The following is a 13,657-nucleotide window of genomic DNA, read 5'->3' on the forward strand; positions in this document are numbered from 1 at the left end:
ATGGCATTTCAGACACTCCATGTAGAAAGTTCAGAGCAGTGATTGATTTTGAAGTGGCTGAAAAAGGAGTAGGTTCAAAACAAGCAGTTTTAAGAATCAGTTCTCTCTCCCAATTTTCTTACAGAATCTATCTGGCTAGATTTGCAGTTTTAGAGTTTAGAGATTTGCAGTTGCATTGAACTCATAGTTATCTGCAACTTAAAACAAACTGAGCCTAATTTTTATCAAGCAGAAAGTAGATTTATCGCTGCTGAGGAACTGGCTATTTCATCCCGATTTTGAGAAATATCACAACATAAAGCCTCCACTAAGAAAAACAAAATCCACAATGAAAGCCAAACATTCTTTACTGGTCTTTGAAGGCCACTTCCTTAAAACATGTACCTAATGCAGACATTATAACATCCTTGTTTCCAAGCAGTAATGTCTGTCTGCAGTTGAATGTTTGTCTCATCTGGTCTCTGTTGGAACCCCTTGATTCCTGGCCATTTTGCACTCCTTGTGAACTTCATGTCCTTAGCATAAAAAGCTTTTTCCATGAGTAGGGAAGCTAATGAAACCTTGTTTCCTGCAGGTATGTGCTTTTTATCCCCTCATCTCCCAACTTAGTTCTGAGCCCTGCCTAGACTTCTTCCTACATCTTCATTACTCATCATACAGTACGGTTGGTCTGGAGACTACACATTACACATGTAACACAAGCCAGTTAGCTTAATAAACTTAGAGCAAGTAGAAAGAATGACAACTGAAATCTGGCTGCTTCAATTTCAGTGGATCATCAAATTGGCTATTCTTCTACCTAATTTCTGATTTTCAAGAAATGTGTAGGAATACGTATGTTTGGTATTTCCACTCTTCTTTCAAAATAGACTGGGTTGGACACGCTCAAAAGTTACCAATGGGAGACACAGACAAGATACCGTGGCAGCTTCATTTCCTCAGAAAATCAGGTTAAAACTTCTCAGATAATGGACCAGATTCTTTGCTCAATCCAAACAACTTTACAAACCTGGGACAAAGACTCATTTCAAAAGGATTCCCCTTTCAAGGGTAGTTTTAGCCCGTACCATTGTGTAATGACTTCCAAGAAGCTGTTGTAGAAGTTAACCTAAGTTTTGGCAGGAGGATACCAAATACCTCTTATATTTGGCTGTGCCTTTATATCTGCAGCAGGAAAAGCTGTGTTGTTGGAACTGCTATCGTGACTGCATATCAGGTGATAATCTCTTGCATGCTGAAGGTATAGATTATTACATTCAGAATAATGAAAACGGTGCCAGGCATATTCTATTCTAGTAGTTCTGACACAGAAAGCTATCTGGCCCAAGAAATAAGTATAATAAATATTTAGATACGATAAAACCATTTGTTTAAAAAGAAGAGAATGCTGAAATTGAATCATATTAAACTATAACTCCATTCTTAATGAGTGTAGTTTCTTAATGAAAGGGTAGGCATTTCCAGACAGAAGATACTGTTAACCTCTTCAATGCCATAAAAATGTCATAAATGACTAAGAATTTGTCAAGGAGAAAACACTGCAGCTTGAACAACAGTTTTACAAGGATTGGAATTTCAACCTCCAGCCCTACTATTTTGTCTCCATAGTAATATCAAGAAATGAACATTGAAATTCAAGTTTATTTTTACTCTACACACCTCAGCTTTTGTCATAAACCTCCTAAAAAATGAGCTGTGCATATTTCACCATCTTGCCTCTCTGCAGGCAGATGGATATATCTAAAAGGCTTAAATTTTCAAAATAGCCTGTGATTTTTGAATACCGAGTTCTCTTTTGTATTATGGGAATTTTACATCCAGATAGCCTTGTAAGTCCATGTTGACTTAGGTCCAGTTTTCAAGGAAGAAGAATTTCAACAGTTTCCATTGATGCATGTGGGCAACTCCACATATCTGAAAGTCACATCCATCACTGAAGTGCCTATATGTGTTTTAGAAACCTATGTCAAAATGTTCAGATGTGTGATTTTGAGAAATGAATGAGAGTTATGAATCTTTCCTTTTGTAAGAATTCAAAGCTTTTAAAAAAAGGTCCTGTGCTAATACCTTTGATGCATCTGTAATCTACCAACCTTGTCCACAAAGAAAGAGGAAAGAAACTTTATTTAATTTTTAAAAGTAGGAAAATATTTCCCAATTTCCTTTGACTTAAGTGTTGAAATGGTACAGAGCAGCAGGACCTAAGTTCCATAGCAATGGTAGAAAAAGATTGCTTCTCAGATCCTGCAGACCTTCCAACTCTATCTTCAGTAGCAAATGGGAGATGGAAAAATAGAGGGCTACATGTTTAGCACAGTGATGAATGGATTCTGAGGCAGCTGCTTGCATTCTTTCAAACTTCATCTGCATTAGCAGTGGCCAGTGTTCTGGAACTGTGTGCAGCTGGCTGGAATCCATATTTGTAATAAACATGGTTTATTCAGATAGAATTTGTTAGATTCTTTTCATTGATTTGAGATTTACCCCCCAGCGCAGATGCTTTCCCTTTTCAGGAGTTATTCAAAAGACGAGTTGTTTCTGACAGGTAGGGTATATATGTGCTAAGCTTGTAAATCGTATCAAGGATTCTTTTCAGTTCTGGAAATAATACAGGAAGCTGTCTTTCCTTGATAGCTTTTCTCTTGGAGGCATGTTTTCTCCTAAAGCAGTTACACCATATCCCTAAAAGCTTAGTTGTTTCTAGTTTAGCAAGCACAGAGCTGTACAACTAAAGACTTTATTGTTTCTGATACAAATAATAGCTTTCATTACATTTCTTTATTTTGTAATTGTCCACTGTGTTCATATGTTTTCCCCAGGTATTGGTTGTCATAGGACATGAGTTACTCTTGGCTGAAATTGTTCACAGTGTCTATAGCAAATCTATGGCAGAGGGATTTCCTGAGCCCCACTCACAAAATTATTCTTGTAATTGTGACCTTGCCTTGGAGTTTCAGAATTACAGTGCTACACACAGAAATTCTAGCAGTGGGTATTGCAGATGCTGCAAAAAATTACATCATTTTAATTTGAAAGGTCTGTGTTGAGTTAATATGCCTAAAACAGAAATGAAGCAGCTGATTTAAGGTCCCTGTGACAGAGTGCTGCTGGCTGAGAAGATCACCACCCCTATCTGGTTTCTGTTACCACTTCTGCATGAGGCTATGATACCCATAGCACAGGATGGACAGTGCATGACCTAATGGTATGCACAGCCTAACATTATCACACAGCCACCATCAACACATTTTACCGTGGGCTGCTTGGCTACAAACTAAAACAGCTGAGAAGCAGGCCTAATAGGCTTCTACTTCTTCTGCTACATGGGATACATACTCTCTGGCAGAGATGTATATGGACAGTTGAGAGCAGTAGGTCTTCAGGTACTTTAGATAAACCTGAAAAGTACTGTGAGTCAAAGGTCTAATACTGCCTCAGTAGCTTAATAAAAGTTATCTTGCCACTCCTTGGCTGAAGCAGAATTCAGCTGTCTTCCAGACTATGAGATTACAATGTTAACTCCTTTACAGCAAACAAAATCATTCAAACAATTTTCCTAGCCTGAGTTGCTGAATTTAGTTTCATTCTGTATCTTTAGTCAGAATAAGCCTTGTTCTCATAACCCTGTCTAGACAAATTCCATGCAGCCAGGAGCAGAACTAATATTGCCTGAGACCCAGACAGAAGGTTCACCTTCAAGACTAGTCTCTTTTCCTGTAGAAAATGCTTTCTATTGTACAGCAAACCACATCTGAATTTGTAGTCTGACAGCAATAGAAATGCTAATACCCCTTTGGTTTAATTTACAAAAACTGACAGATCTTCTCTCCAGTAGGTAGCTTTTGAGCAATTGCCTGTGATATACTATCTTGTGTCTGGAGACCTTCTTACCTAAGACAGGAACAGAATGAAGAGTTCAGTGACTGTTATATTTACATATTTTGCTTGTAAAATGATGTGGAGGACAAGATTTAGGAGGAAAGTGTAAGACCTTACAGAGTTCGTATTAAATTAAAACAAAATTCCGAACATCTACAGTTTAAGTCTTTCTAATCCAGCAGACAAACACAGAAAGGACTACAGGGCAAGGTAACTGCAAAAATTTGATAGTGTGTACACCAATGGAGAAAAATGTTAGGATATAACCTCAAGTATGTAATTAAAAGTATCAGGATTGAATTTGGAAGGGTTGAATATTACAAGCAACATCTTGACAGGATGAGCTGTCAAGGTGTTGCTTGCAGTGAACAGGCAATGAAATAGTTTCTTAAGAGAAATGACTGCAGATGGACATTTTAAAACTAGACAGGACAGAAATACAAATACCAATTAGGAGCAATCATATTCTGGGTGGGAGGTGAACTGATGTCATGGTTTAACCCCAGCCGGCAACTAAGCACCACACAGCCACTCACTTACTCCCCCCGGTGGGATGGGGGAGAGAATCCGAAGAGTAAAAATGAGAAAACTGGTGGGTTGAGGTAAAGACAGTTTAATAGGTAAAGCAAAAGCTGTGCATGCAGGCAAAGCAAAACAAGGAATTCATTCACAACTTCCCATTGGCAGGCAGGTGTTCAGCCCTCTCCAGGAAAGCAGGGCTCCATCACATGTAGTGGTTACTTGGGAAGACAAACGCCATCACTACGAACGTCCCCCCCTTTCTGCTTCTTCCCCCAGCTTTATATGCTGAGCATGATGTCATATGGTATGGAATATCCCTTTGGTCAGTTGCAGTCAGCTGTCCCGGCTGTGTCCCCTCTCAACTTCTTGTGCACCCTCAGCCTACTCGCTGGTGGGGTGGTGTGAGAAGCAGAAAAGGCCTTGGCTCTGTGTAAGCGCTGCTCAGCAATAACTAAAATATCCCTGTGTTATCAACACTGTTTCCAGCACAAATCCAAAACATAGCCCCATACTAGCTACTAAGAAGAAAATTAACTCTGTCCCAGCCAAAACTAGCACAACTGGGTGAGGTGATAAAGTCAAAAACATCAGAAATAGAAAAGATGTATAAATAAAGCACTTCTGGATCTTTGGGGATGAAAGGTGTTGCAGGAACATAAACCACTAGTATGCATTTTTCACAGATGGACCAAAGAAACCATCAAAAGATGACACATTTAAATCTTCAAATGGACAAGGGAATTTTTTTTTTTATATTGAAGTAAACTGAACTAGGCTAATTGATGCTATTCAGAGAGAGTACAAGGGATTGATGTCTCACAGTATCAAGCTATAGAAGACAGAGTCAACTTTATGAAAGTATCTTGGAGAGGCTCAGGCAAATCTGGTCCCCACTGGGAAACTACTAAATCTGAAAATAAAAAAAAAGCACAAGAGGAGGTGACATATTTTAAGTAGGATTGACCTTCTTAATATATGAAGTTGTTGACTCATAATTTGCAGGTGACTTAGTGCACATGTGAAGCTGTAGCATCTTGCTCAGTCTTTCTCAGTTTTCAGCATTTTGCTTCATGTTAAGGATGAAAGATGTAGATGTCCTTATGGGCCAGACCATGGTCTGTGTCTCATGTTTGTGAAACATTCTATCTTCTGTCTTAGATGCTACAGGTGTCAAATCTGATTCAAGGGTGTGAGCATTCTGGCTCTATTGAAATTTTGGTGTTGGAGATGCAATATGCAAGGAAAATGAAGTGCAGTGGGCCAGGGGATGTTGGTAACACATAACTCCTGCATCTCCCAACAACAGGAAACTAAATTAAGGGATCACATTTCCGACACAGCTCCCTACAGTGCCTTCTGGACATGCTGAGAGACTTTCAGATAGTGTCAGGGACTTTCAGATATTGTGAGCATTCTCAGACCTCATCAATACAGCCAGACACATTACCTGACAATTAAGAATTGATTGTGAATCCTGTCTTTCTTGTTGGTAACACTGTGTTCAAAATCCTTTGATTATGAGCTCTTCTTTGCAGGGGAACTATTTATTTATTACAACTTGCCTCTCATAAAACTGTCGCAGTTTGACAGAAAGACACTAAAGGAGAAAACCCCACTTCAGCCAACATCAATAATTTGCTATTACTTTGCACTGATGTAGGTATCTGCAGAGGAACATCAAGGAAAAAGCCATTAAGGAAATTTGCCAGGACAGAGCAAGTAAGTTAAACAGCCAGGAACAGATGGCAGCCTAAATTTCACTTATGATAGCCCAGGTGTCTTTGGTCTTACTATCTCCTAGCTAGTTACAATAATACCACTATGCTAGACATAGAGAGAAATGTTTTCTTTTAATAATGCCTCTTAACAATATTCCATGTTCTCCTAGGTTTGCCCCATCCCATCCCAGCCTCCTCAGCCTACTGTTGTTCCAAAGCCAGTTCAATCTGTCATACATGTCCCATTGCAACCAAGCTGCCCGGGCCGAGGCAAGATGGCAAAGCTCATCAATCCAGAAGAGATGACATCCAGGGATTATTACTTTGATTCCTATGCTCACTTTGGAATTCATGAGGTAATATTTATTTTTATTTCAGCAATTATTTTAATAACAACAACAACAACAACAACAACGTTTTCTTTGATTTATTATTTATCCCCCTCCCACTTGCTCATAATTATATTCCTCCACCTTTCCTCAGAAGATTGTATAATCTGGTTAAGTGCCAAAGATATCACCCACTTCTCTAGAGGCCTGTACTCAAAACCTCTGTCCCACTTAGATCCTTACATATATGAGTTCTCCACAGAGCTTATATTAGCTATCTGTACAGTGGTGATCTTCATGACTGCATCAATTTAGTGCATATTTGCAGGCTGCAAACTAACCCAACCACACATGGAAACTACCTTATTGCTAAGTTAGGTCTTTTGTTCTCTTGCATATTTGAGCACAGATGCCAGCAGAACAGCTACTCAACTGACATGAGAAGCCAAGTAATTTCTTGACTCCTGGCATGTTACTTGAACGCACAGGTGGCATTAATGGGAACATATAGCCCAATAGCCTCCAGTAAATACACTCCTGGAAAGAATTCAAAATACAGAGTGGACCATATTTACCATCAAAAAGTTGACTGTAGACCAGTTCTAAAGAAGACACTAATATCTCATATTTATGTAACCGAAGAGGATGGAATCTTAAAGTCTAGGATGCAAAAAGGCCAACAATGTGAAATCAGTGGCACTTTTCACAAACCACATAACAATCTATTTCCATTACTCTAGTAATTGTTTGTGGGGTGTATACATAAACAGGAGATTTCTATCTGCCAATTACATCTTGCTGGTGTAGCATTCAGAAATTCAGTCCAAGAATGGGAGAAGATAGAGGAACAATTGAGTGGGAAGGAGACCTAAGAGAAATACTGAAGACACATCGGAGACCTCAAATCAGATTGAGCTCCTGATGGAAGGATGCAGCTCTGTAGGTCTCAGGGAGTGCAGGGAGTACTTGGGGCCTCTTGCTGAGGCTGGGAAGTGGGAGGTTGCCTCCTTGTCTGCAGGAGGTGTGCACTGGTAGAGGATCTGTGTGAACAAGTAAAGGAGCTGCTAGAGGAGGTTGGCAGTCCCAGTATCAGGGACTTGAGGAAGACACTGACTGGGTCTTCTCCAATATCTTGAAGGTACAAAAGCCTAAATCCCCAACTGTACTGAAAGGAGGGGCAGTCAGAATCTGTACTTCGCAGGTTTGGAAGTGGAGACTTCTCTGATGGTGAAGGCTGGAAACTTGTGACTTCTGGCAACAGGAGGAAGGCTCCTGATCCACCTGCAGATCTCTAGCTACAGAAGAGGTTCAGCACCTTCATTGTAGTTGAGGGACAGGAAGTTCTGTCCAATGAAGCATCAGAATCAGGTGGCCCTGAGCCACGCAGAAGCACTGGGAGGAAGTGACAAGTGATAGTAGTGGAAGGTTCCCTCCTGCAGGGGACAGAGGCCCCCATCTGCTGACCTGACCTGCTGCCTAGGAACTGGGACGTTGTGGAGAGGCTGCCCTTAGACCAGTCTTGGATTACTACTGCTGCTCTTCCCCATGAGCACCAATGAGACCTGGAGCATATCAAGTGTGACTGCATGGCTCTTAGTATGATGATCAACAGCAAGGTGTGCCAGGTGGTTTTTTGCTGCAATTCTAACAGTGCAAGTAAGGACTTGAGGAGAAGTGCTCCTGCAGGTCCACAACTGGTTGTGCAGCTGGTGTCAATGACAAGTTTTCAGCTTTTATGTCTACGGGACCCTCTTTGAGGATGGAGGTCTGCTAGGAAGAGATGGAATCCACCTGACAAACCAGGCCAAAAGTGTCTTTGCCAACAGGTTGGCCAACCTGATGAGGAGACCTTTAAGCTAAGAATGATAGAGGAAAGAGATGATGACCCACAGTCACACGGGGAAGCAGTGGACCAAGTTGGTAAGCAAAAGATGCAGGATGGTGTAGACAAGACCTCATAGTCAGTCAATAAAACAGCAGAAGGGGCCAACCCCAAGTGTAAGCACACGAAAAATGAAGTACCAAGAGGCAGCATTATGGGGGAAGGTCTTATACCTTTTCTGGAAAATCAACATGACAGAAAGCCTCTCTGAAGTGCCTGTACACTAATACATGCAGCCTGGGAAATGAACAGGAGGAATTTGAGGTCAGTGTGCAGTTGCATGGCTACAGTCTCACAGGCATCAAAGAGATTATGTGAGATTGCTCACATGACTGGAATGCCACAATAGCTGGATACAGGCTCTTTAGAAGGGACAGCCTGGGAAGGTGAGAAGGGAGACAGAGCAGCTGAATGCATGGAATCATGTCCACTATGGGACAGATGATGTTCCAGCTGAGAGCTTTTGGGTCAGGATTAAATGGCAGACCAACATGGTTGACATTGTTGTGGGTGTCTGCTACAGACTACCTAATCAGGAAGAAGAAGTAGATGAGGTCTTTGTCGTGGTTTAACCCCAGCCGGCAACTAAGCACCACACAGCTGCTCGCTCACTCCCCCAGAGTGGGATGGGGGAGAGAATCGGAAGGGTAAAAGTGAGAAAACTTGTGGGTTGAGATAAAGACAGTTTAATAGGTAAAGCAAAAGCCACGCACGCAAGCAAAGCAAAACAAGGAATTCATTCACAATTTCCCATTGGCAGGCAGGTGTTCAGCCCTCTCCAGGAAAGCAGGGCTCCATCACATGTAGTGGTTACTTGGGAAGACAAATGCCATCACTATGAACGTCCCCCCCTTCCTTCTTCTTCCCCCAGCTTTATATACTGAGCATGACCTCTGTCCTGGTTTCGGCAGGGATAGAGTTAATTTCCTTCTTAGCAGCTGGTACAGCGCTGTGTTTTGGATTTAGGATGGGAACAAAATTGATAACGCACTGATGTTTTAGTTGTTGCTAGGTAATGCTTACACTAGTCAAGGGCTTTTTAGTTTTCCATGCTCTACCAACTGAGAAGGCTGGAGGTGCACAAGAAGCTGGGAGGGGGCACAGCCAAACCGGCCAAAGAAATATTCCATACCATGTGACATCATGCTCAGTACATAAACTGGGGAAAGCTGGCCGGTGGGGGCCGCTGCTCGGGGACTGGCTGGGCATCGGTTGGCGGGTGGTGAGCAATTGCACTGTGCATCACTTGCTTTGTGTATTATTATTATTATTATCATATTATTATTATTATCATTTTATTTCAATTATTAAACTGTTTTTATCTCAACCCACGAGTTTTTCTCACTTGTGCTTTTCCAATTCTCTCCCCCATCCCACTGGGTGGGTGGGAGTGAGCGAGCAGCTGCATGGTGCTTAGTTGCCGACTGAGGTTAAATCACGACAACGTCACATGGTATGGAATATCCCTTTGGCCAGTTTGGGTCAGCTGTCCTGTCTGTGCCCCCCTCCCAGCTTCTTGTGCACCAACAGCCTTCTCAGTCGGTAGAGCATGGGAAACTAAAAAGTCCTTGACTAGTGTAAGCACTGCTTAGCAACAACTAAAACATTGATGTGTTATCAACATTGTTCTCATCCTAAATCCAAAACACAGCACTGTACCAGCTACTAGGAAGGAAATTAACTCTATCCCTGCTGAAACGAGGACAGTCTTCTTCAGACAGCTGAAAGAAGTCTTATGTCTGCATGAGACATGAGTCTGATTTCTGGTCCATGGGAGACTTTAATCACCCCAATATCTGCTGAAAAGCAACAGAACAGGACATAAGCAATCCAGGACATTTTTGGAGTGCATGATGATAAATTCCTGGCACAGATTACCTGAATCAATGGGCAGGGGGGAGGAGGATGTGTGGTGCTCTGCTGGTCCTGATACTTACTAAAAAGAATGAACCAGCTGGGGATGTGAAGGTCAGGACAGGTTTGGCTGCAGTGACCATGAGATGGTGAAGTTCAGGATCCTGAGAGCATGGATGATCTCTCAGGATCCATGCTATTTGTCTTGTTGACAACCCTGGGTTTCAGGAGAACAGTTTTCATCCTTTTCACGGATCTGCTTGGAAAAATCTCATGGGAGATGGTCCTGCAGAGAAGAGGTGTCCAGGAAAACTGGTTGATTTTCAAGGCTCACTCTCTCCATGAACGGTCCATCCCGACATGCAGAAAGTCAAGCAGCAGTGGCAGGAGGCCTGCATGAATGAACAAGAAGCTCCTGACAAAATTCAAACCAAAAAAGAAGCATACAAGAGGTAGAAGAAGGATCAGGTGACCCAGAAGTAATTTTAGGGCCAGGTTTAGGAAAGCTAAGTTGCATCTAGACATGAATCTGGCAAGGGATGGGAAGGATAACACAGCAGGGCTTCTCTAGGTGTATTAACAGCAAAATGAAAATTGGGGAAAAGGTGGGACTGTTGCTGAATGAGGCAGGGTGTCTGGTGACAAAGGACATGGAAAATTACTTCTTCAGTTCTGGTTCTACTGGTATGACTTGCCTTCAGGAATCCCAGGTCCCTAAGATGAGTGGCAAAGTCTAGAGTGAGGAAGCCTTACCCTCAACAGAGAAGGCTCACTTAAACAAATGGGACCTGATAGGCTGTCTCCACCAGGGCTGAAGGAGCTGGTTGATGTCATGGGCGAAAACTTAATTGGAAAAAAATATTCTTTACTGGGAGGTTGGTAAAATGCTGGCTATGGAGCTTCCATCCTTGGATATATTTAAAATCTGATTGGACAAGGCTCTGGAAAACCTGTTCATGTCATTTGTGCCTCTTGTTCTTTAATTGGTTACCACTGAGAAGAGTCTGTCTCTGCCTTCTTTCCTCCCCCACTCAACAGATATTTATACACATTGATAGGATCCCCCTGAGCCTTCTCTTCTCCAAGCTGAACAATCCTAGCTCTCTCAATCTCTCCTCACATGTCAGATGCTCCAATCCTTAATCATCTTCATGGGCCTTCACTCTTGTCCTAGACAGTGGAGTTGTGCATCATTTAGGAGAAAAGGAAAGCTTGGATTTCTGTATGGCTCCTGTCTATGCCCAAAGCAGTGCTGTGGTTAGATTACATTCTGGTTGTCAATTGTAACACTGAAGTAATATTTAAAGAAATAAAATTGTACAAAGGACATCATGCTTATTCTTAATAATTCACTTCTAAGTAGCTAGCATTTTACAGTTGCTTTGATGTGTGCCCCCTAAAGTACTTGAAAAACTCTTCAGGTTGTGTGTTAATAATGCTTGAATTATAATAAGGGAATGCATTCACCAGCAGGGTTGAATGCATATAAGCACTTCAAATAATAATAACAGAATGCTTTTTTTTCCATCACAGGAAATGTTAAAGGATGAAGTGCGCACATTAACCTATAGAAACTCAATGTATCACAATAAACATGTTTTTAAAGATAAGATTGTCCTTGATGTTGGAAGTGGCACGGGAATCCTCTCTATGTTTGCTGCAAAGGCAGGAGCCAAGAAGGTATATGGGGTAAGAAGACTCTCTCTCATGTTTTGAGTTTGTTAGTGCATTTTGCCTGAGAATTTGGCTTGGTGATTTACCTTTTCTTACCTGTCTTGGTTTGAAATTCTTCTCTCCAAGCTCTTCTATGGCTTGATTTACAGTGACTTCAGTGGAGTTCTGTTGCTTTCTATGACCTGCAGCAGTGTGCCTTTTGTAAATCGAGATATAATGTCTTTTCTTGTGTGGAATCTTTGGTGATCTGGTACATATCCACATTTCTTCTTGGCTGCAAAAAAATGTTAAAGGGACTCACTCCTACTCAGAGGGGTCAAAGGAACTATCTTGCTTTTTTAAATTCTTAAATTCTGCAACTTTGTAGTCTTGGAAACAAATTTCATTAATACACTTTCCCCTGTACGTTACAACTCAGCAAATCATGCAAGAAAGCATGTGCATGTTTTCTGTGCCAACAGTAACGCTTTTCAGAGGCAGAAGGGAATGATTACCTTAAACACATTGAACTTTAGGAGCATGAAAGTGCAGTTCCCTGCAGAGAAGTCATTAGAGAGAGCATAGATTTGCTTCTTAAGTATATTCAGAGTTCTTTGTACTGACTCTAAAATAACGAATACCATTTCTTTTTGCTTTGGACTTCTGTTTGCCCTGCAGACACAACACAACGTAGAAAAGGGGAACTAGATTCTATTTCTCTGACAAAATTGTTTACTAAAACTTAGTTGGCTACATCTGTGCATTTGAAGACACTGATGTCACTGAATATCTAAACTGCGTCTTTATTACTTGTAATGACACACGAAATGCAAGGACTCCTGTTCAATTCTCAGGCTTATATTTTCAAAATCTAATGTTAATTCTGAGTGCCTCATCTGAGTATCAGACTAAAGCATGGAAGTATAGATAGCTGAAATCAGAAGGTGCTGGCAAAAGTTTTGGAGTTTAAGCATGAGACAATATACCGAATTGGCAGCTAGAATGTATTTCTTGTAAACCAAGTACACAATTTATTACCTCAAAGCCTCAGGGAGAATAAACCTGTAGCCTTCTCCGATGCAGGAACGCAGGTATCATGCAAGGATGTTTCAGTGTTGTAAAAGTATAAGCATATACAAAATGATGATGCTGTGCTCCCACCTCCCCAGATCCCTGGCCATATGGTCTTCCTCCCTCCCTTGTGCTGGCACTGGTCCTTATCTGATTCTACAGTGAGCCAGCTCATTGGCAGAAAATTCACCCAGTAAAAGAAAAGTAAATACTTTTCCACAGGTTTGTTGTTGGTTTTTTTTTTTTTTTTTTGCTATGGACATCTTTACAGTTCAGGCTGTACCTCAGGCATTTATAAAGCTCAGTGGCACACCAGTGTCAGCTCACCCATGGACTGTTCAGTACTGAAGCTGGGGGGTGTGCTATCCAGGAACCTCAGCTCTCAAAGGAACATATTTAGGTGTGAAACTCCTCTGCAACTGCAGAGTTTCAACCTTCTTGTCACATGAACTACCTCACCATGAACCCTGTCACACAGCAAGCTGCAGAGTTGTATTTGTGTTGGAAAAGCAGACATTTCAGAGATCTGGCAGAGATCTTACAGTCAAATTCAGACTTTATGGTCCTATTGGCAAAGAGTGCCAATGGAAACTGTGTGTTCCTTTTAAAAAGCAAACATTTGCCATGAGTGTTTACATAGATCTGAGATGTTCCAGTTTCTTCTCTACAGTTAGATGCAATTTTTCAAATAGCATGATGTGGGAACTGTTGACAAATGCAGAGTGTTGGTTTTCTTAATACAGTTCCAC

At 41.4% G+C, this 13,657-nt stretch overlaps 1 protein-coding gene across 2 annotated transcripts in view; it reads left to right on the top strand.

The window, feature by feature from the left end:
- Positions 1 to 13,657, top strand: part of LOC103920228 (protein arginine N-methyltransferase 8) — a 72,625-nt gene that overhangs the window by 31,881 nt on the left and 27,087 nt on the right. For both annotated transcript variants that reach the window (XM_009327913.1, XM_009327912.1), the window contains 2 exons: positions 6,290 to 6,475; positions 11,718 to 11,873. In XM_009327913.1, coding sequence (XP_009326188.1) covers positions 6,290 to 6,475; positions 11,718 to 11,873 — 342 coding nt within the window. The remainder of the gene's footprint in view (positions 1 to 6,289; positions 6,476 to 11,717; positions 11,874 to 13,657) is intronic.

Source organism: Pygoscelis adeliae, unplaced genomic scaffold, assembly GCF_000699105.1.
Source record: "Pygoscelis adeliae isolate BGI_AS28 unplaced genomic scaffold, ASM69910v1 Scaffold307, whole genome shotgun sequence".
In the NCBI taxonomy this organism is placed as follows: Eukaryota; Metazoa; Chordata; class Aves; order Sphenisciformes; family Spheniscidae; genus Pygoscelis; species Pygoscelis adeliae.